This window comes from Felis catus, assembly GCF_018350175.1.
Source record: "Felis catus isolate Fca126 chromosome X unlocalized genomic scaffold, F.catus_Fca126_mat1.0 chrX_random_Un_scaffold_68, whole genome shotgun sequence".
NCBI classification, from domain to species: Eukaryota; Metazoa; Chordata; class Mammalia; order Carnivora; family Felidae; genus Felis; species Felis catus.
This window is the reverse complement of record NW_025408526.1, coordinates 19886-43624: the sequence shown is the minus strand read 5'-3', so window position 1 is coordinate 43624 and position 23739 is coordinate 19886. Positions and strand designations below refer to the sequence as shown.

General features: G+C 47.5%; 1 protein-coding gene across 9 annotated transcripts; it reads right to left on the bottom strand.

The window, feature by feature from the left end:
* Positions 1-1293: 1293 nt before the first annotated feature.
* On the bottom strand, positions 1294-18356 carry LOC101100705 (zinc finger protein 275). 9 transcript variants are annotated; one of them, XM_023248849.2, is made up of 7 exons: positions 18226-18242; positions 9161-9253; positions 9000-9079; positions 8588-8696; positions 8050-8120; positions 7736-7824; positions 1294-7423 (listed from the first exon to the last, which is right to left on the bottom strand). In XM_023248849.2, exon 7 carries the CDS (start codon positions 7363-7365, stop codon positions 6238-6240), a length of 1128 nt encoding a protein of 375 aa, XP_023104617.1. In that variant the 5' UTR covers positions 7366-7423; positions 7736-7824; positions 8050-8120; positions 8588-8696; positions 9000-9079; positions 9161-9253; positions 18226-18242; the 3' UTR covers positions 1294-6237. The 9 variants fall into 9 exon arrangements, with proteins under 9 accessions (XP_023104617.1, XP_044907588.1, XP_023104616.1 ...); XM_045051653.1 differs by lacking the exons at positions 9000-9079; positions 18226-18242 and having other exon boundaries at positions 1294-5985; positions 6306-7423; positions 9161-11846; XM_023248848.2 differs by lacking the exon at positions 18226-18242 and having other exon boundaries at positions 9161-11843.
* Between the last annotated feature and the right edge of the window lie 5383 nt (positions 18357-23739).

The following is a 23739-nucleotide window of genomic DNA, read 5'->3' as shown; positions in this document are numbered from 1 at the left end:
GTTGTTTTATAAGCCACCTTGATGGCATTTTGGTGATAGCAGCCTAAACAGACTACAACAAGGCTAGCGGTCCCTCCCAGGTGGGATGTGAGCTGGATAGAAGTGGGTTGGGGCAGATGGTCATGGGCAGGAGCCTGGCCCAGGAGGTGGGCGTCTGGGGACTGTCAACTCTCAGGTAAGCAAAAGAGTTATTGGGGGCCTCAGAGGAGGGTGTTGTTGGAGAGGCTACAGGGATCCAGAAGTCAGGGGGCCCTAGGAAAGGGTCAGAAAGGAAGATTCTCAACCCCCTACAAGAAGCCCCAGGATATCCCCTACCCTCTGGGCCCAGTGTTAGTTGTCCAAACAGATCTGTGGCCTTGGCTTTTGCATAACTGAAGTTTGCCTGAACAGAGCTTGCGCATGTTTGAGGGAAACATAGGTGGACTTCTCAGTGGCAAGTACATCATGAAACCAGCAAAGCAGATGAATGGTTCTCTCCAAACAACTGGCTTGTGAGCAGAGATGGCTGGGATGGCAGTGGGGTGTGGTCGTATCACCACCACCTGCCAAGAAGCTGCATTTGGGGTGGAAAACTGATAGAGTGATGAGGATGGGACCCTGGGGGAAAGATGAAATGGGTCTTGCCTGGGCACCTCCAGGGAGATTGGGATGGTGGGGGAAGGCGTGTTCCTTTCCAACAGTTTCTCCTTGCTGTTACAGCACACCATGGCCCTTGAGATCCCAACCCAAGTGCTCGTGGGGCTCCTGGGTGCTTGCCCTTCTGGGACTGGGCAGCTGACTCCACAGGTGAGCCTTGTTTGTATTTGGCAGGTGATGGGGGTTCAGGAAGCCAGGGGCCTGTCCTCACTACCTGCCTTTCTGGAGGCAATGATCATTGGAGAGAGGGCCAGCCACTGGTCAAGAGGACTGACCTCCTTACTCCCACCCTCACCTAGACCAGAGAGGCTGGCCGATCCTCAAGTCCTAGTAGCCACTTTCGTCACTCTATTTCTGGTCCCTAAGGGAGGAGCTCAGGGTCCAGCCTGGTGTTCTGCTCCCGCCCGGAATTCAGACTCTGAAGAGAGCCCGAGCCAGGGTGGGAGAAGGGACCTGGCTGAATGACAGGCCTCTTCTGCCAAGGGACAGCTCAAATGTCCAGGGAAACCAGCCCTTCCTCATCAGGGCACCTCCTGTCCCCTCCAGGCATCCAGTAAGTGGGGGTGGGGGGTGGGGCAAGAACTTTAGAGGGCAGAGAAAGGAGCAAGGGAAGAGCTGTTAACCGAAACTCTGACAAAATAAGTCAAGGAAGACCAATGCCATTTAACATATATTTATTGAAATCTACTTGATGCAAGGCACTGTGCTAGATCTGGTAGGGGAATCAGACATGAAGGGTCACCCCTGTCTTATAAGAGCTCACAATCTAACAGGTGGGAGAGGGTGGGGAGGGCGAAGCTCTAGTGCAAGGCTGATTATAGTAAGTGCCATAAAACAGACAAGTTAAGGAGGTCAGGGAGGGATGAGAAAAAAGCGCCAACAAATGAACCGTGGACTGGGGCGGACACAGCTACTCTTCTTAGATATGCAAATAACATTAAAGGCCAAGTTAAAAGAGACCATTTCTAGTTTCCAAAGTAAACAGCTAAACTGATACCATGAGGAGAAGTACAGAATGTAAGTATACTAGTAATAGAGAAATTCTCAATTCCCCAATCTCACAGATTTTCTGGAAGTAGCGAGACACTTCCAAAATAAAGAACAGGGTGGGTGTTGACTTAACTCATTTCATGGGGCACACATGGGATCCGTACAGGAACACCCGGACAGAGGCATTGGTCAAACTCATTGAGACTAAAAGGCATAGGTTTTCCCCATCTGAGTGAACAGAGTACCACATTTAAACAGGTGTCTACAACAGTCAGGTGGGACTCGGGCCACGAACTCGAGTCGGGTAGAACATGAGGGAAACCAGCCATGTGATTCTTCTCAGGAAGCAGCCAACTGGTAAAAGGCAATTGACTCTTGACAGATTGCAAAAAGCAGAGACCCAATCAGGCTGGCTCAGGTCAAGGGAGTCTCTGGTGGGGACACAAATGAACTGGTGAGGGCAGTTGCCAGAAATCCAAGAACATGATGGGGCGTGGACTGCCTCAGGGAGATAGCTCTGGAGTGCTTAGCAGGATCTTCAAGCTGGTGCCACCTATCGGGTCAACTCCCCTAAATGCTGTGTGGCTCCCTCTTCTTTCCAATACCAACGAGAAGATTCTCTCTCGTTTTTCTTGTTTGCACTTCACAGAGAACCCGAAAGGCCCAGCCTGTCGTTGCCAGCCAGCTCTGATGACCAGGTGCTGCCCTTGAGTCAAGTGTTCAGTTCTGGTTTGATTAGTGTGGCCTGGAAGGGGAGTGAGGGTCACAGGGCACACAACAGGGCTGAAGCCCAGAGCACGTGGAATGCCAACACTGTGAGACAAAGGTACCCTCTGTGATTGGGTGGGGCTCATTCTGGAAATGCAGAAGTGGGTAAGACACAACTAATCAACACAGTTAATCTTAATAAGCAGCAAAAATGGTAAACAGGAACTTTCATTTAAAAATTTCAGCAAGTATTCAAAACTTTAATAAAAGCAATGGAAGGTTTCTTTCAGAATATAAGAAAAGGATATATTTCTAATGCGAGTCGGCATTCTATGTAACCCAACTGCTCTTCATTTCCCTTGCAAAAGAAATACGGGTGATTAGAAAGAAAAAATGAAATGAGGTAGATACACAAATGCATAGACGAGCCCACACAATAGGAAGCTTGATCACATTTTGCATCTGATGTAGCAGTATACCTACAGAAGCCAAGGAAATCCACCCCCAAGTTACCAGAGGCAAAAACTGAACTTGGCACAACTACAGGACACACGTTAAAGCCACAGACTGCTTGCGCCGGAGAGAGCACAGACTTCACCCGCAAACACAGTGACAGAGAAGATGCGGTCTTTAGTGTTAACTCTAGAAGAGGGTTTGGGAGAAAATTATAGAACGGGGAATGGAAAAAAGTCAAGGAGGGCAGGACAGGCGGCCAGGATGCCAAGATGCCGTGTCCTGGCTTGGGAGAGAGGGAGCAGTGACGACAACGCTAGGTTCTGAGTTAATACTGTATCTGGATCCTTCATAAAACCTGACATATGGCTAGCGAACAAGCAAGAAATGGCAGAGAGCTCCCAGTGAAAGCTGCCAGACTTGCCCCCCGTGAATGTCAAATTCTTTCCCGAATGACAGTGGTGTCAAACACGTCCTGACAGCTTGAAAAGAGAAAACTGATGCCGAAGGAAGCGGTGATGGCAGACACAGTTTCACAACTACTGCGAGAACTGAAGCCCACAGAGCAAAAGGAGTTGCTATGTAACAGGTGCTGTTGGCTTCTCTCCAGCCTGAGGGTCAGGCTGGAGACGTCACAGAGAGCCACCGTTGTGGCCCAGGGGGCCATTCCAGAGGACCTTCTGGCTAAGGTCACAGGGGTCGCCATGGGACCCTGCTTCCCAGGATGGGGGCCTGAGGAGCTCTTCCAGATGTGCCTGCCAGGAAGCTCGGCCTCAGCCTTGGCGGGCCCCTCAGAAGCGTATGCTTCCTCTGTGGGCCCTCGAGAGGCCCCCCCAAGCACGGCTGCTGGGAAGTCACACCACAGCCCCAGCATGGCTGGCTTCTACCTGCGGGTTCTGCAGGCCACCGGGGGCCAGGTTTCTGGCCAGCCCTTGCTGCTGTTCCCCCTGGGGGAGACTGTCGAAGTCACAGCCTGGCCCCGGGACGACCAGCTTCTATTTCTATGCCACACAGGCCGTCAGAAGGGCATCGGTGCCCTCCAAACCCTTCTTTTGACACCCCTCCCGGGCATGGCTGCTGCAAGTCACAGCCCAGGCCTGTGGTGGCCAGCTTCTATCACCAGGCCACACCGGGCATCGGAGGGGCGCCGTTCCTCTCCGAGCCTTTGCTCTGCTGCTCCTTGGGTGTGGCTGCGGGAGGTAACATCAGAACACGTGGGTGAATTTCCCCCTAGTTGCCCAAAGCAAAAGCCACCAAACTGACCTCTTTCTAGTTCCAGAGTCACTCGCTAGGAGGAGGATGCAATCCACATGACAGCATCGGTCAAGTGAGTCTTCTTGTGTTCGAGGAGATGTGTCTCTGGTGGGTCTGCTGCTCAGGCACTGAATCCGTGCTGGGCATGGCCAAAGCTCCCAGGAGCTTGGAGGACAGCCAGCTGTGGCCAAGACCACGTTTGGACCGCCCCATTGATCTAGTTGAGGCCCAGCCCTGCTGCTGCCAGGTAGGGCTATACTGAGGAACAGTCAGAATGTTCTGGCCATCCGAGATGGAAGTTTCTCTCGCGTGTCTGAGTGGCCAGGTTGGATAGTCAAGTACTGCCCACAGACATGCAGAGTCCGCATCGTGGATGAGGAGAGAGCCTGCTTCTAGGGCCCGTTCCCATCCAGCCTGCCCACCTGGTGCATCCACCTTCTGGTGGGGCAGGGCTTTCAACTTTTCACTTGTAATTAAAATTCTAGAAAAAAACATCATCATATCTAACTACTGAAGCAATGAAAGTTACGGCTTCACGGACAACAGTGAATGCCCGGGTATGTAAAAATTAAGAGCTCGCACAACAAAAATGTAATAAAACTGCTCCAAAGAGCAAAGCAATAAAACTGGAAAAGAGACCATAACAATCGATGTAGAAAGGACTGCTGTATAAAGTCATTATGTCCAAAGGTAACTTGATAACTGGTCAAAGGAGATGAACGTACGGTTTGCATGCAAGGAAACAGGAACAGTATTTAAGTCATTGCACGAGAGAAAGAAGATGAGACTAGGAGTCAGGAGGCCTGGGTCCATCCCCAGTTCTGGTACTAATGAGTCACAGGATGACGGCAATAATTATGGTGATGACAGGAGATGACCTTCACTGAGTGTGTGCCTTCGGGCCAGGCGTGGCATCACAGTTCCCATGATAACCTTAGGGGTAGTCCTGGGATCGCCCCTGTTTTACAGAGCTCGAAACAGAGGGCTGGCTCTGTATGAGAGGCTACCATTCCCGAACAAGAGGCATCACCTTATACTTGAGTCCTGGAGACGTCCCTGTTACGGGGGTGCCCTCAGCTATTTAATTCTGAAGAAAACAGTGCTGCTTGAGGACAAGACCTATTAGCCTGGAACAGACCCCAACCGATGCTAGTTTTGGACACACGTGGAAGTCACTGGAATGAACTGGTTCAAGAAAAATGGATGCAAAAGAAACGTAACCCAGATTCAGTACTTATTCCTAAGAGTATGACCTCACAATGACAAGTTATAGATGCTTCAAAAAAGTCTTTTAAAGGTCATTTGAAAAGGCAAACACATCAAGTGGTTATGTTGTAGGGCTACAGGACAAATTGAAGAAACCAACAATCGTCCTAATGTTATGTGAACAGGTACTTATGGCTTGGGAGGAAACTTCTAGCGAGAGCTTTGTGCAGGGATTGTCACAGTGCTACATGGCACACAGCTTGGATGAGTTGAAGCCATTGGATGTGCTTTGAAACTGTTGGATGACTCAAGAGGGGGCTGCGAGGTTGGGGAAGATGGTGAGGTTAGAGTTGCGTGTGAGGCTTTAGGATAAAATGATCTTGTGGAATGGAGTGAGGGAAAACAGGTGGCTTTTCTAAATTAATATATTATTCTATGTAGTATGTGATTTACAATATGCATGTATAACTGAATTAATAAATTAAATATTATAAGACATTTGAGTATTCTATTTACATCCCTAAAAATTTATAAATTCAAGTAGGCCAAACGACTCTGGGGCTTTGTTCTCTCCAGGAGAGCTGGGGTCCCGTCACACGGAGGCCGTCATTGAGTCGCTCCTGAGGGAGCGGCCTGGAGAAGAGGTCCTGCGAGCCCCTTCACCCCCGCAGGCAGGTGTCTCTTCTCTCCTTCTCCTGCTTCAAGGCCCGTGGATGTCAAATACCTTGAGGGTACTTCCTGCCAGTTAAACGAGTCAAAATAAATTAGAATGTCGTAGAAGCAACTCTCAACAGGCAAAATGGGAAACGTGTGCACTTATAAATTGCTGGTGACGGTATAAATTGGGTTCAACCTTCCGGACGAGAACACACATAAGTGCTACAAAACTGGTCATCTCCTTTGACTCTGCCCTCCCCTCTAGGGACTCGCCCCCTGCGGGAAGCCCCCGCCGGCCTTGGGGCCATGGGGCCGTGGGCCTCGGGGCCTCGTCTAGTCATGGTGGGTTGGCTGATGCTTCTGCAGTGCCGCCCGCCTCTTGAACACGCGGCCACACTCACTGCACTCGCAGCGTCTCGCTCCGCTGTGGGTCCTCCGGTGGCGACTCAGGCCGGAGCTCCGTCGGAAGGCCTTCCCGCATTTGTCACACTCGTAGGGTTTCAGTCCGCTGTGGATCCGCCGGTGCTTGATCAGGTCGGAGGGCCCCCGGAAGGCCTTGCCGCAGTCGCCACAGCCGTAGGGCCGCTCCCCGGTGTGGATGCGCTGGTGCTCCAGGAGGCTGGAGCTCTGCCGGAAGGCCTTGCCGCACTGGCCACACTCGTAGGGCTTCTCGCCCGTGTGGATCCGGCGGTGCTTGGTGAGCTCCGAGCTCCTCCGGAAGAGCTTGCCGCAGTGGGGACACCCATAGGGCTTGGCCCCACTGTGGATGCGCTGGTGTTCGGCCAGGCCGTTGACACCCCGAAAGGACTTGCCGCAGTCGTCACAGTCGAAGGGCAGGTGGCCGGTGTGCACGCGCTGGTGCTTGAGGAGCTCCTGGCGATCCAGGAACTCCCTGCCGCATGCCTTGCAGGCGAACGGCTTTTCGGAAGTGTGGAGCTTCTGATGGCGAAAGAGGTGGGTGCTCACCTTGAAGGACCGCCCACACTCCTCGCAGTCAAACGGCTTCTCTCTGCTGTGGACGCGCAGGTGCTGACTGAGGCCCGCGTTCTTCTTGAATCTCTTCCCACATTCCTCACACTCGAAGGGCTTCGCCTCCCTCTCCATTTGCTCCCTTTCCTCCATGGCATCTTCCGGCGCTCGGCTGGGCCCTGGCTGGGGCTCTGCAGCCACGTGGCTCTTCCGGTGCTCGTTGAACTCAGAGACGCCCCTGAAGACCCTCCCGCAATCGCCACACTCCCAGCCCTTCTCCTCGCTGTGAATTCTCTGGTGCTGCACAAGGAGGACCTTGAGCCGAAAGGCATCCCCACACTCCTTACATGCAAAGTGATGTTCTATGGGCAGGTTCTGGGGGCTCCCCCCACTCCCCTCCAAGTCTCTGCTCTGTTTGACCTCAGGGCTGGGTGCACCGGCCATCGGGGAGCTGGTGGACGCCATCTCCTGGGGCTGAGCGTCTTCACCCATTCTCTGCTGTTGTGTCACCAAGATGCTTTTGGAGATGGGCACCGCAAGACACTGTACTCTGCAGAGGAGGAGGGAAGGAGGTTACTTTCCTTGGTCAACAATCACCTTCCTCCTGAGACAGCTGCTGAGCACAGGGCCCAGAGACCACGCAGCAAGGTGGCCAGTGCCCATCCAACCAGAAGCAAGGACTACAGAGGAAAGGGGCAGAAAGGTATCACTGCTGGACGCCCCCTACCAAAGGGGTGCTGAGGAGGTCTCCCCTCCTGTGACTGAGAAGCAGCCACACCCCCTCCCCAAAGGCTCGGCGGGGGCCTCCTCCACAGTTTCTTCGCACTTTCCAGGGCTCTTTTGCACTCGGCGGAATGCTTACCTCAGTCTGTGTTCAGGGATGGCTCAGATGCCAGCACCACGTGGCCTTGTACCAGGTGAGGAGCCAGGCGGCAATCAAAACAGGAACTCCTGCTGGCGGAAAAGGAAAAGGGTTTTGGTGGCAGCCAAAGATGCCATCAGAACACAGCCGGGTGGGTGGGGGGGGGAGCGGGGCGCATGGCCTTCAAAGTCAAAACTCTTTTAATCCACCAAGCATACGTAGCTTGGCTGTGCCCTCAGGCAACTCATTCATCCCTGCCCTTTCCCAAGGGCTGGCTCCCGCCAGAGACTGGATGAGGCAGAGTCTGGGCCCACCTGGGTGGAGTGCCAGGGACTTGTTGTGAAGAGCTGGTCCTCCCTTTCTGCCTGTTCACACTCCTCAGTGCCTGCAAATGGAAAGTCCTACTGTTCCACGACTCCCAAACTGACTCAGCAGTCTCGCCCCTCCCACCATGTGCAGCCCTCAACAGGGCATAGGGCCTTGCCGTGCCAATCTCTCTCTCCACAACAAACTGTAATAAAATGGCCATTCAGTTTTTGTGCAATTTAGGATTAAAAAAAAAAAAGTTTTCCAAATGATAGTGGCCACCTTGTTCTAATTTCTTTCCCAGTAAAAACCTGAGGAGGCTTCTTTCCATGCCCTTAGGAGTTGGGAGGGGGCCCTGCCAATTTGAAATGGTGAGGGTTGGCAGACCCTTTGCATTTTCTTACAGCTGATCCCTAGGGTAGGGGGGCATAAGCCCCCAGAAGGCAAGGTTGTGCAGGGGTAATCCAGGTGCTCCTCAACCCTCACTCAGCTGCACAGGACCACGAAGCTGTGGGGAAGCTGGTGGAGGGCCGGGGGCATCCTTACCCACGGAGTTCACATTCCTGTAGTATGCCAGTGTCCTCTGCTCAGCGTCCAGTCTCAGGCACTCCTTTTTTGTGAGGTACTGGGCCACGTCATCAAATGTCACTGAATCCTGTAAGAATTCCCAGGGATAAGCAGTCCTTCTGTGCATTCTAGAATGAGGCAGGGGCAGCACTAGTAACAGCAGGGATAAGAGGTGAGGGTCTGGAGTAGATGTGCATCGCTAGCGTGGAGATCTAAGCACAAGCATCAAGAAATCCTGGAAAGAGAATCTAACCAAGCACCAGAAGACCTGGGCCATGGCCTTCGCTTTGGCCTCCCACTGTCTTCCCAAGAGACCCCAGTTCAATCACTTTCCTGGATTGAAATGCAGCTCCCGCACCAGCATAATGGGAATTACAGGCCCAGCAGGTACCCGTTTCTTGGTAGACTCTGAGGAGGACAGCAGAGGGATGGAAGGCAGCAGCAGGGGTTCAAGTCCTGTAGTGTGTCATGCTGGGAAAAGAGGTAGAGGCTAAGGCAGACTCAGGGAGCAGTGACAGTTTCCCAAGCCAGGCAGGGGGAAGCACAGCTCACCTGGGCCTCAAGGGTCTCAAGAGGGCCTGCCGGGACCTGGTTTCCTGGGGGTCCATCCTGGGGAAGGGCAAGACCCTGGAGGGGCAGGCAGAGCTAAGGAAAGTGAAAAGAGCCATGAGTGACAATAGCCCTGTCTCTGGGTCACCTAGGACAAGACTAGTGATTTCCTTTTCCCTGGTTTTAAATCTTATTCAGTCTTCTCTTGCACAGCAGCTGAGTGACAAGCCGGAGCCACAGGTATGCCTAAGAAAACAGACCCCAAACAGTGGAGAAAACAGGCTAGCAGAGAATACAGGCAGGCCAGAGAGAACCCAAACAAAACGAATGAATGTTGGCCCAGGAACAGCCCAGAGAATATAGACACAGATGCAGAACGAATGGTAGCGAGACTGACTCTCAGAGACAGGCCGGCCGCAGGTTTCCTTAGCAGCCGGCCTCAAAGAGGTCAGTGCTCACACTGCCCAGGAACGAAGCTTCCCCAAAAGAATATCAGAAGAACTAACTAAGTGAGAAGTGAGAGACCTTTCCAACTTTGTAGGGGCAACAGAAAAACCAGATTGGGCCACTGGAGGCAAGAGAAGCTATGTCTTCTTGACCAGAAGCAAGGCCCTTTAGAGGCCATACCCCATTCAACTGAAACAATGAACCAGGTGACAGCGAGAGAGATGCAGACGAGACCATTTCTGTGGTATGTCTGACAAAATGAAAAGTTGAACAAAATTGCTGGAAAAAAAGAAGCTGCAAAGAAAAGATCTTCAAATACCAAGCTGCTAAATAAAAGATCTGAACGATATGTACAATTTACCTTTTTCTCCCAGATTGCAAAATATGTGAAATATTGTAATTAAGATACCACAAACGTGTATGCATCATAGGCCTCCCATTTCAGTGAGTTCAAAGAAACAGGATTATGGTTTCTGTTCTGATATCAAGTCAATTCAATTCAATCCAGACCTGACTGAGGAGGCATTTTTCCAGTAGCTCACGGAGTAGAAAACCCAGATACTCCAGAAAGACTTTTGCATAAAATTAGATATTATATTAAAAGGGATAGACAGAGACTTCCACTTCTGGTCATGATAGAGTAACAAGGAACAGATGATGTCCTGCCATAAACAAGTAGACAACTGGACAAAATAGCTGTGAAACAAGTTTTCAGACATTGGACAGCAGGAAGTGCTGGATCATGATCCCAACAGAAGAAACACAATGGAGATGAGCCTTATCATTGCCCCGGCTCTGCCTAGAGGCAACTGCCAGACTGAGAGTGTAGGGAAGGGGGGGACTCAAACAGAGCTTGGTGGCTCCATCAAGACACAGACTAGCATTTGGGGCAGCTGATGCAGCTAGAGGCTGCAGAACACAGTTCCAGAAAGGAGGGAGCTATGCAGGAAAAACGAGCTCCAAAAAATCAGCAGAAGGCTCCCCTTGAACTTTTCCTAACATGCGTGCATAATAAAACTCCCAAAGACTAGGAAAAGAATGACCAGGAAGCTTTAAGCTGAACAATTTCCAGGACACACAAAGGTAGGGAGATGTTCAGTATCCAACCAGCCAGGGTAGAGAGTCCTCCGTGATCACCGAGGGCATTCAGTATAGAATCAGAGGGGCCAGGCCTTGTAGTACGACTGACTGACCCCTGGAGTCACAGCTACCCTGAACCTGCTCTAGAAAAGCTTAGAAATAAGCTTCAACGTGATGAAGCTGTTCCATAAATAACTACCTCCCAAAAAGGAAGTCCAACACTTCTCAAAGTGAAACAACAAAATCTAGACACTCAACAATATAATCTCTATGATGTCCAACATCCAAGAAAAAAATTACTGAAATGCCAAGAAGCAGGAAAATGTGACCCATGGCAAGGAAAATCATGTCAATAGGAAACACTCAAAAATGAAACTTACAGACAAGGATAACAGCTAGTTTAACTATGGATAAGTATTGAAAGAAAAACAGAAACATAATGAAAAAAATGGGCAATATAAACAAGATCCAAATGGGACTTCTGGAGGTGAAAACTATGACAGTTAAAATAAAAATTTCACTGGATGTGATTAACAGCAGATTAGACAATGAATCCCCTCCCCTCCAATATTAGAAAACTTGAGGACATAGCAATAGGAACTATCCCAAGTGAAGATCAGAAAGAAAAAAAAGATATTTAAAAAACAGTCTCAGTGACCTGGGATAACAGAAAAGCACCTAACACATATGTGATTGGAATCTGAGATGAGGAAAAGAGGGAAAAGGATAAAAATATAGTTGAAAAAATGATGGCTGGAATTTTTCCCTCAAATTTGATGAGAACCAATCCCTATGCAGACTAAACACACAAACAACAAAACCAAAAAAACCACACACATACACCAAAACACACCATAATGAAATTGCTGAAAACTAGTGTGATAAAGAGAAAAATCTTAGAGCAGCTGTGGGGGGTGGGGGGTGGGGACGACCTGTTCTTTACAGAGGCACAAAGAGTAACTTCTTATCAGAAAATTTGCAAGCCATCAAACAACTGAATGACATTTTTAAAGTGCTAAAGGAAAAAAAAAACCCTGCCAACCTAGAATCCTATATTCATGGAAAATACTCTTTAAAAATGAAGGCAAATAAAATCTTTTGAGACAAAACACTGAGAGAATTGGTCACCAGCAGACCTGTACTATGAGACATATTTTTAAAAAATGTTTTTATTTAATTTTGAGAGAGAGAGAGAGAGTGTGCACGTGAGCAGGGGAAGGGCAGAGAAGCGGGGGGGGGGGGGTGGAGGGTGAGGGGTGAGAGGTGTGGGATGTGGGGAGGGGACAGAGGATCTGAAGCAGGCTCTGCGCTGAGACCCTGATGTGGGGCTTGAACTCACAAACCATGAGATCTTGACCTGAGCTGAAGTCAGGTGCTTAAACCGACTGAGCCACCCAGGCGCCCTTGTACTATGAGACATATTAAAGAAAGTTGTTCAGGTGAAGGAAAATGATACTGATGGAAACCTGGATCTACTCAAAGGAATGAAGAAGAACAGGAATGTAAATATGTGAGGAAGTAGAAAACACTTCTACCTCATTTATTTTTATTTATATATATTTATTTACTTTTTAAAAGTTTATTTATTTTGAGAAAGAAAGCAAGCAGGGCAGGGGCAGAGGGAGAGGGGAAAGACAGAATTCCCAGCAGGCTCTGCACTGTTGGTGCAGAACCCAGTGCAGGGCTTGAACTCATGAACTGTGAGATCATGACCTGACCAAAACCAAGAGTTGGACGCTTAACTGACTGGGTCACCCAGGGACCCCCCACTACTTTATTTTTAAATCTTTAAAAAAAAAAACTGATCATTTAAAACAATAATAATATTAAGGTAGTGTGGGGTTTTAAAACATATGTGTAAGTAAAACATATGATTGTGTGTTTTAGGAAGCCCTCCAAGACTCTCATGCATGCTAATAAGCCAGTAGTGAAGATAAAATACAATTCTAAAAAAAAAAATCCAAAAGAAGAAAGGTAAGGAAACAAAGGAAAAAGAACAGATGGGACAAAAAGAAACAAACAACAGGATGGCAAACTTAAATCCAAGCACATGGATAATTAAGTTAAATGTAAATGGACTAAACACTCCAATTGAAAGGCAGAGGTTATTAGACTGCATTAAAAAAACAATACTCAACTTTATGATGTCTATAAGAAGCTTTACATATAAAGGCCTTAAATGTAAAGACATAGATAGGTGAAAAATAAAACGATGGAAAACAATATACTATGGGTCTAAATAATCCCAAGGACCAAAATAAGAAGAGAGGGTGAATGGTGAATGTGGTGCAGTATTCAGGAGACCTTACTGAAGAGTCCTAGAACTCAGAGCAGGAAGAAAACTGGAGATCTTGAACATAAAATCAACAAGTGGTAGAAAACAAGAAAAAAAATGCAAAAAAAATCAACAGGTGGCCAATATGGATGACATGCAGATTACAAAAATGCAAATCCTTCATAGAAGATGTAGACCGACAGTAACTGTTTATTAAAAACTCCAAAGAGCGTAGGGGAAGGGGAGTGACTTGCTAAGTATATATTTGCATTTTAGGAGAAAAAAAGGAATAAACAGAGTGACTTGTAGCTGAAATGAGCACACCTATACTGTAACATGTGCCACACTGGAGAAGAGTCTGGGTTTAGAATGGTCTTCTGCTTTCTGTTTCTGCAACATGTGAATTTTTAGTGACCAAGCTGTATTTCTTTGGTAATCAGAAAAGAATAACAATTTTAAAAGATTTGGGTAGACTTTAGATAAGAAAGATGCTCAGCATGCAAGAGTGCAGGGCTAAGGCCAGAGAGACAATGGGGAATGGCCCTGGTTGCTGAGCAACATCCTGAGATACTGACATGGTCAAGGTAGATACAGGGGAAAGGGCTGCTAGGAATGTGTGGGCAGTTCCAGAAAGCTTAGAGATAGGACCATGGGATTGGGACTTCCTGGGGTCATCTCCCCAGGTTCTCAGTGCCATGCACGGGTGAGAGCAGAAGGCCTCCTATGGTCTAAATGTCCACAGAAGCCCCATTCCCATCTTTAACCCACTGCCCAGCACGGGTGGTTCCTTGGTGTGTGAGTGAAGCCCTAGGTACCCAGCAGCCAAGCCCTCCATGTCCCACTGTCACCTGGGTAGGGCCCCCTCTGGGCAGTTGGATTCTTCCTGGTATATATTTGATGTCTGGTTTGACTTTGACTTCCAATACAAAACAAACTGGTCAGAGATTACTTATATAATTCATTGAAAAAGTTCACTTCCATTGACATTGAGCTTTTGCTCACAAGTGGAATGGACAGAATAGCTCACATTTACCTTCTGAGAAAGATGGCCTGTTATAAACTTGTCTCACTGTCCTCAAGCCAAAGACCTAAGGCCTTAACTCCTTAAAAAGACCCTGGCCCAGGCCACCAGGCCCATATCCTTCATCCCGCATCTTAGTCATTCCTTCCAGACACTCTGGCATTCATTCTGTCCTAAATATGCCAAGGTGATGCCCCTCAGGGCTCTGAACATGCCACAGGAGGTTCCTTCTAAGAATTTAGGCCTCATTCAAGTGTCAACCTCCTCAAAGTGTCTTCACTCTCCAGTCCTATCACGATGTACTCATAACACTTTTCACTACCTAAAAATCCTCTGAAATTGTTTTTACCTGACTCCCCAGGAGAAATGTCACCTCCCACAGGAGAGAGACCTGCTCTTTCTTGGTCACCCCTGGAATCCCCAGCATCTCTAGGAGCCCCTGGCACTGAGTAGACACGGGATGAACTATGGGGGGAGGGGCATGTTAAATGGTGCAAACCTTCAGTTACAGAGCACCTACTATGTGTTTGCTACTGTGCTTCTCCTTCCCTTCACATAATTTCATTATTGCAACCTATAGTTATTACCACCTCCATTTTACACAGAAGAGAGTCATAGATCCAAAAGCTTAAGTAACTTGCCTAAGGTCCAGCTCCTAAGATTTAAGACTTTTTGAGCCACACCAGAGAAAAGAAATAGGCAGCCTTCTAACACCAGGCTGTATCCAGAGAACAGGCAGTTACTGAATGTAACGAAGGACCTGTAGCAGACGGACAGATGGAGAGAGAGAACCCCAAGCAGGCTCCACGCAGTCAGCATTGAGCCTGACATGGGGCAAATCTCTGCCTCTTAATATAAGTAATATTATCTTTCTTCTTTAAGTGTGATCTGAAGTGTGGTCTAATGACTATATGCTCCCTGAGAGTGAAGGCCCTATCAAAGGTTGACTGCAGATTCCACCCTAGACACTGCATGCAGCTGCTTGATGAGCACAGGGAAATCCTCTCAATGCTAATCCAGTGCCTGACAAGCTGAATAATGTATTCTACAACATGAGAGCTCATGTGAGTGCAGAAATAGCCCTGATATGTACTTTAGATGGCAATGTAAATTTTAGTCAACTTACTTATGTAGAATTTTCTGTATAGAACCAGCAACATTCAGAGAACCAGAATAATCATTCCTCTCTGATATGAAAGAACAGAAATTAAGAGTTGAATTCAATGGAGACAAAAAATAACCCATGTCAAAAAAAAAGGTAGTGAATAATTAGGTGTCTTCTGGTTGCATTTGAGCTCAGAATCCCTCCTCAGGATGTCTGGCTACTACTAAGGGTCGCTTCTGAGCCTGAAAGATCAGTGTTTGACCAAGTCTGTGGCACAAACAGCCATGCAACCTCCCTAGCAGGTACTGTTTTTCCCTGTGCAGTGGAGCAGGGGTGAGGTAGCAAGGCCACCCAAACTAGATCTATCTGGCAGCTTCTAGAAACTTCTAAGGGGTGCCAGAAATACCTGGACTCCCTGGAACATCTAAATAAGGACCTGTAGCAGAATGTCCTCAGGCCCTGGAAGACAATAGGTAGCTCATGGTGTTCAGTTCAGTTCTGGGCCAGAGCAAAAATGCCCTGGAGGGTGTCTTTATAGGTCAGACAAGAGACCTCGCTCTTCAGCATCTAATTCAGATGGGTGCCTGCAGCTTTCTGTCCCATTCAAATGATTACCTAGATTCCCAATTCTCCTTATTAGAGATCTGTTTTCCTTTGAGTCTTGTTGCTTAGACTGAGAATTGTCTGTGGGCAAAGACGGTTTAGTGACACTGACATACATGAAAATACAAGCACTTCTAGAATGCAAAGAATATTTCACACCATCTTGCATCCTCACCGTGGGCATCCTCACCCTAACAGCATGACCAGCTTTAAGGCCAGCAGACGTGGTCTGTAAACACCCAGACTTACCCAAAAGAGACATACCAGGATGGCTCATTGTGTCTTGGGACAATTCTGAGCGATAAGTCAGGCAGGAAAGGTCCCACCTGTTAGACTGAAATAATTTGGGGGGACAGAAGCAGACTTGGATGCACCTTCCGAGAACGTGTCTGTTTGGGTCATGAGTACTTAACCAAAGGACAGACCGAGACAACACACACTGCCGAGATCCTGATCCACCCCGGCCAGGCAAGGGCCAGGACGCTGACCCGAGCCTCTGGGCTGGAGCTGAGCCTGGCCTTCACATGCTCTCAACTTGTCTCGTCAGGATGTGGCCATGAAGGCCTTGTTTGGGCCCAGCCTGTACCGTGCAAGCACGCTGTTGCTAGAAGTGGCAGAATCCTAAAGGGCCAAGAGAGGGTGTTTCACCAGGAAAGTCTGTTTCTCTTGGGATGTTTGTGTCTGTGTGTGTCTTTTTCCGTGTGCGTGGGTGGGAGGCATCTGTCTCCATCTTCTCCAGTTTTCCTCTCTCACTTTGCCTGGGCACCTGTCCCTCTCTGTTTAGGTTTCTGTTTTCTTTTCCTTCTATAAAAAGCCAGAAGGTAGACCAGAAGGGGATTTTGTAGTGTTTGTTGTACTTAACTGAGGAAAGGTTTATGTTGCCCTTTCCCCAAGAAGACGCATGGCATCTTACTAAAAATCAAAATAAATTGTGAAGTTTAGATTCATTTAGGTTACATTGCCCTGGATATGAGAGATTCTACATGGGTATGGGGGCTGCTCATTTGGGGAGCCCAGGCAGGTTAGGAGCAGGGCTAGATCAATGTGTTAGAACCCTGGCTTGGGGTTTGCCAAGAACTCAAAGGGCAGAGTAGCAGGTGTGGGTGGGGCCAAGGAATCTGCATTTTCAACCAGCACTCTTGGGACTGGAATGTGGAGCTGCGCTTTGTTAGTGCTGGGCCTGTCTAGAATCTGGAGTCTTCCTCACCTCCAGCACTCAGAAGACAGGACTCTGGCCTGTGAGCCTCCAGTATGGGATCCCACTGTCTTTGCTGATTGTCAGACTTCTCGGAAGAGAATTCACACTTTCTAGTGATTTTCCAAGGGGTCTCTCACCCAAAGAAGGCTGAAAATCACTGCTCATCAGGATTCTAAACATAGATCCAGGGACATTTTTGGGGAATGGACTGGACTGTGCAAGGCACGGTGCAAGCTGCTTCTACTTAAAGGCTCAATGGGGGAGGGAGGATGGGGAATGGGGTGAGGCAGCATTAGTACCCAGAGGGGGTGCTGTTCTGGCAATCTCATCTGAAATCCTTTGGTAAAGGAAAAATGTCGGGCTTGAGGTTTAAGAGAAAATATTTCACTGACCAAAGAGACCGGAGGGGGCTGGCAGCCAGGCTAGGCCAACGCTGGCTGGAGGGCGTCAGTTGGAACAGGGTGGGACCTCCGGGAAGAGGGCCAGGATTTTGGGGGGGGGGGGCGGTGGTGTTTGAATGGGACCATGGGCTTTGGGCCGCAGGCAAGCGTGTGTTTGTGGGGGTAGGATGGAAAAAGACATGTAATTAATCACCAAATATAGACTAGAGGAGGCAGCAAAGGAGTTTAAGGGGGGGGGGCACAGGAGCAGGAGATATGGCCCCCCAGAAGGGTGACAGAAAAAGCCCTGTTCAGACCCAGAGCCTGGAGCTCATCTTCACACAGCAAGGGCTGCCCCCCCTTGCGCTCCCTCACAGTTCTTGGACTCTGGGCCAGTCCCCCATCCCTCCCCGCCATCCTGAGGCTCAACCCCCACCCAGAAGAAAAGGAGGAACTCCATCAGCAGGAACCGTCCTCAGCTCATCCATCCAGCGCCCCTGACTGCGTCTCAGCCCCTCCCCCAGACCGGGTAAAAGCCCTTTAACCTTCCCAACGCCCCCTCCCCCTTAGCCTCCATTGCGCTGGCGCAGGGGTCCCCTCCTTCCCATAACGACCAGTTCCCACTTCCTCGTGTCCCCTCAAAAGCAGCGTAGGCCTCGGCACATCTGTGATTCCCGCTCCGAAAGCCGGCCCCCGCGAGAAGGCCTTCGGGCCTCCTCGTACCCGCCATATGAGACTCGTCCTTCACTCTGGATGGCCTCAGGGCCGAGCGGGCCCCGAGGCGCCCCCCAAAAAACGCTTGGCCGCCCCCCACCGCACACTCTGCGGAACACTCACCCTAGCTTCGCGCACTCTCCCAGGCCGCCCCCCTGCGAATCCTCCCGTGGCCCAAACGATCAGCCCAATCCTGCACACCCTCCCGCGCCCTGCGCACATCCTCCCGTGGCCCTCACGCTCACCCCGGCCCCGTGGCGGCCGACGCGCGGACCTCGGCGGAGCGGCGTTGGCGCGGCCCAGGCAGGCCCGGCGTGGCAGGAAACGCCACGGAGCCGCCCGCGCCCGGCTGAGCCCAGCAGCCCCGCGGTGCGTTTCCGGAGCCGCGGGCGCAGCCGGGGGTAGTGGGGGAGCAAGGCCCGCCCCGGCCCCGGCCCCGCCCGGTCAGCCAGCCCCAATTGGCCCGGAGAGGGGGCGGGGCGGGGCGGGGGCGGGGCTGAGACCCAGGGGGAGGGGCGGGCGCGACTGCGGGGGATCTGCGCGTGCGGGCCTGATTCCTAAGTGGAGGAGGGAGGAGTGGAATGAATGTGGTAATGAGTGAGTGAATGAATGAATGCATGAATGAATGAATGAATGAGTGATCGAACGAAGCAACCAGCCCATGAAAGAAGGAACGAAGCAATGGAAAGAACCCTGCCCCCTCGGACGCCTTCTGGATGCTAGTGACGGTGGGGGGACGGGAACCGAAAGCGAAGCAGAGCAAAGCCAGATCTCACGTGAGGGGTCAAAGCTCCTTACTGAGTCACCAATGCCGTTGTGAGCCCTTACTGTGCCAGGCAGTAAGAATACAGCTGTGAGCAAAACCAGGCCGGATCCCTGCCCTCAGGGGGTGCGTATTTGGCGCCAAAAGCTCGTGTGTGTGTGTGTGTGTGTGTGTGTGTGTGTGTGTGTGTGTGTGTGTGTAGGCGCGCACCCATGTGGGAATAAGGGTAGAGGGGAAAGGCATTTGACTTAATTTCAAAATAGGTCATACTATGAAGAAAAACCAACAGGATTCTTCGATGGGGGTTGGGGGGGGGGGAAGCGCTGCAAGTAGTGACAGCCAGTTCCAGAAGAATTCGCTGCCAGTCATTTGAAATCTAGGAAGCTGCTGCTGCCCTGCAGTGTGCTAAGCCCGTTAGTGCTTCCTTGAAGACTCTTGTTTCCTAAGGAAGACTATAATTAACAAGGATCAACATAAAATGCATAAGAGTGATAAGAACTGTAAAGAGCATCATTTAAGGTGACGTTTGGGAGTGATGGGTGGAGGAATTGGGTGAGGCTACCATTGATATGAGGCTTCAATGACAAGGACTCAACCATGGGAAGAGAGGAAGGACATCTTCAGGCAAAAGGGACAGCAACTGCAAAGACCATGTGTCAAGAACAAATTGGGTATATCCTAGGATCAAAAGGAAAATGCTGAAGTGTAGTAAGCCAAGGGAAAGAAAGAGCCACACAGGTGGGGTGAAGCTGGCACTTGAAATTGAGTCTGAAGGACACGATTTAACATTTTTCTTTATTCCTTATTAATAAGCATTTAATGCTTTATTAGTGATAATGATAACCAACTTCTTTTTAAGGTTTATTTTTTTTTACTTTAAGAAGGAGACAGAGAGAGAAGGGGAGGGGCAGAGAGAGAAAGGGAGAGAGAGAATCTCAAGCAGGCTCTGTGCCGTCAGAGCCCTTACACAGGGCTCGAACTTACCTGACAGGTGCCGAAATCAAGAGTCAGATGCTTAACGGAGTGAGCCACCCTGGCACCCCAGTGATAACCGACTTCTTAAATATTCTTGTAACCATTTTAGATGTTAACAACTTTTTTCTTATTTTCCTTCAGATTTTATTATGACAGCTTTGCAACATATGGATCAATTCAAAGATCTGTACCCAGGTACCAATCACCAATATCCTACAATTAGCCTTATGCTCTACTTGTTTGATTGTAAGGTCATCCTTAATTTACTGATACATTTCAGAGCACGCTGCACACATCAGTATGCTTCACCTCTAAACACCTCAGCATGCATAGCATTAACTAGAGATGGATACCTGTTTACTGTTTGGGGGGAAGTAAAATTTACTACAGAAAAACACACAAATCGTAAGTGCCCCATGTAGTGAGTTTTGACAAATGCATACTCCAAGCTCCTGTCAAGATACAGAAGATGCAACATCCTAGAAATTTCCCTTGTGCCCGTTTCCAGTCAGTCACCACCACAATCTCACACAAAGGCAACCACAGTGTTAAGTTTTCTCCAGCATAGGTAACTTTTGCTATTTGAGGACTTCATATGGATGGAATCATACAGTATGTACTATTTTGTGCCTGGATTCTTTCATTCAGTATGATGTTGAGATTTTTCTATGTTGTTGAATGTGTTATTGCTTCTTTCCCTTTATTACTGAGTAGTATTCCATTGTCTGGATATATCCAAGTTGGTTTATTCATTCACCAGTTTATGATCTGGGCGGTTTCCATTTTGGACTATGATAAATAAGGCTGCTCTGAACATTCGTCTACAAGTTTGTGTGGACATTTGCTTTCATTTTACTTGGATAAGTACCTAGAAAGGGAATTGCCACATCATAGGATAGTTGTTTTATAAGAAACTGCCAGAATATTCTGTAAAGTGGTTGTACAATTTATGTTCCTACCAGAAATGTACAAGAGTTCCTTTTCTTTCCAATCTTCCTTAACGTTTAGGGATGTCAACCTTTATTTTTAGCTATTTAAGTGGGTGTGAAGTGGCAACTCATTGTGATTTTAATTATCATCTCCCTGATGACTAATCATGTTGAGGATGATGTTTTTCTGTGCTTACTGGCCATTTCTATATTTTCTTTTGTAAAGTGTCTATTCAAATAGATTTCCCACTTTTATAGGGTCATTTGTCTTTTTATTATTTACTCTTGTAGGTGTTTTTTTTTAAACAGATCTTTTGAGGTATATTTGACATAAGATAACCAGACGTCTTTAAACTGTACTATCTGATGAGGTTTGACATATATATTTCCATGAAACCATCACCACAATCAAAGCAATAAACATATCCATTACTCTCAGTTTCCTGTGTCCCTTGTAGTCCCTCTCTCCTGTCTCTTCTTGCTCCTTTGCCCCTCTTGTCTTCAAGCAACCACTGATCTGCTTTCTGTCACTATAAGGTAGTTTGCATTTTCTAGGGTTTTATATAAATGGAATCATAAAATCAATGTTCTGTTGGATGTACCATAATGGGTTTATTCATTCATTGGTTGATGGACATTTGGGTTGTTTCCAGTTTAGGGCAACTACAAATAAAGCTGCTACAAACATTTGTGTATATTCCTTTATACATACATATATTTCCTTGGATAACTACCAACAATAGTATGGATAATACAGTAGAGGTATGCTTAGCTTTTTAAAAAATTACCAATTGTTTTCCAAAGTGGTTGTACCATTTTACATTCCTACTAGTACTGTAGGAGAGTTCCAGTTCCACATTCTTGTCAGTACTTGGTATGGTCAGTCTTCTGAATTTTAGCCATTCCAGTAGCTGTATAGTATAATCTCATTCTGGTTTTAATCTAGATTTTCCTGACTAATGATGTTGAGCATATTTTCATGTCCTCATTGGCCATCATACATCTTCTTTAGTGAAATGTCTGCTTAAACCTTTTGGCCCTGTTATTATTATTGGGTGGCTTTTCTTACTATTCAGTTATAACAGTTCTTTATATATTCTAGATACAAGTCTTTTGTCAGGTATATGCTTTGCAAGCCTTTTCTCCCAGTCTGTGGCTTGTCTCTTCATTTTCTTAACAGTGTCTTTTGAAGAGCAGAAATTCTAATTTTGATGAGGTTAAATTTATCAGTCTGCTCTTTTATGGATTGTGCTTTTGGTGTCACAGCTAAGATTTATTTATTTATTTATTTATTTATTTATTTATTTATTATTAAAATTATTTTAATTTTTTTTGAGAGAGAGAGTGGGAGAGAGAGAGAGCACATGCATGCGCACGTGTGCGCATACACACACACACACACACACACACACACACACACACACACACAAAGTTGGGGAGGGGAAGAGAGGGAGACACAGAATCCAAAGCAGGCCCGTCTCTAAGCTGTCAGCACAGAGTCCTACGTGGGGCTCAAACTCATAATCTGTGAAATCATGACCTGACCTGATGCCCCTAAGATATCTCAGGTGCCCCTAAGATATCTTTACTTAACCCGAGGTCATAAAGATCTTGTTTTCTTTTAGAAGTTTTATGGTTTTAGGTTTTATACTTATTTAGGTTTCTCATCCATTTTGAGTCAATTTTTGTATGTAGTGTGAGATAAGAGTCAAAGTTCATTTTTGTGCCTGTGGTTATTCAATTATTCCAGCATCATTTGTTGAAGAGACTATCTCTCTGTACTGTCTTTTTTTGGTGCCTGTATTAAATATCAGTAAATGTGTGGATTCAAGACTCTTTTTGCTGTTCTGTTGCTGTATTTTCTATCTTTACAACAATGACATACAGTTTTGATTTGTGTGTTTTTTTTAATGTTTATTTATTTTTGAGAGAAAGAGAGACAGAGTGTGAGTGGGGGAGGGGCAGAGAGAGAAGGAGACACAGAATCCAAAGCAGGCCTCAGGCTCTGAGGTGTCAGCACAGAGCCTATGCGGGGCTCAAACCCACAAACCGTGAGATCATGACCTGAGCCAAAGCTGGATGCTTAACCAACTGAGCCACCCAGGCATCCCGATTTGTATAGTTTTATAATCTTTGAAATCAGGTAATTTAAGTTCTACAACTTTGTATTTTTCAGTGTTGTTTTAACTAGTCCAGGTGTTTTGCATTCCCATATAAATTTTAGAATCATCTTAGTTTCCAGAAAAAAATAAAAAGTCTGCTGGGATTTTAATTAGGACTGGATTAGGACTAATCTGTAGATTAGTTTGGGGAGAACTGACATCTTTTTTAAAATATTTATTTATTTTTGAGAGACAGAGAGAGACAGAGTGTGAGCAGGGGAGGAGCAGAGAGAGAGGGAGACACAGAAACCGAAGCAGGCTCCAGGTTCTGTGCTATTAGCACAGAACCGGATGCAGGGCTCGAAATCATGAGCTGTGAGATCATGACCTGAGCCAAAGTCTAAAGCTTAACTCACTGAGCCACCCAGGCACCCTGGGGAAGATTGACATCTTAACAGTATTGAATATTTTGACCCCTGAACAAGGTCTCTTTCTGTCAGTTTGGTCTTGGATTTCAGTGTTCAGGTCTTTTATATCTTTTGTCAGATTTATTCCTAAATATTGCATAGTTGTGATGCTACTTTAAGTAGTGTTATTTAAAAATTTTTTAAATTTCTGACTGTTCATTGCTAGCATATAGAAATACAATTGATTTTTGTATTTTGATATTATCTCCTGCAACCTGTTAAATTCAAATATTAATTCTAGTAACTCCTGACAATTCTATTACATTTTCTACATAGATAATCTTGTCTTTGGTGAAAAAAGACAATTTACATCTTCCTTTCCAGGCTGGATGCTGTTTGTTTCTTTTCCTTGTCTAATTTCCCAGGCTCAGCCCTCAAACATGATGTTGAACAGAAAGTGTAAGAGTGGACATCCTGTCTTATTTCTGGTTTTGGGGGGAAAGCACAGTCTTAACAACACCAAGGATGACGTTAGCTGCAGCTCGTAGATGTTCTTTATGAAGTTGAGGAAGTTCCCTTCTAT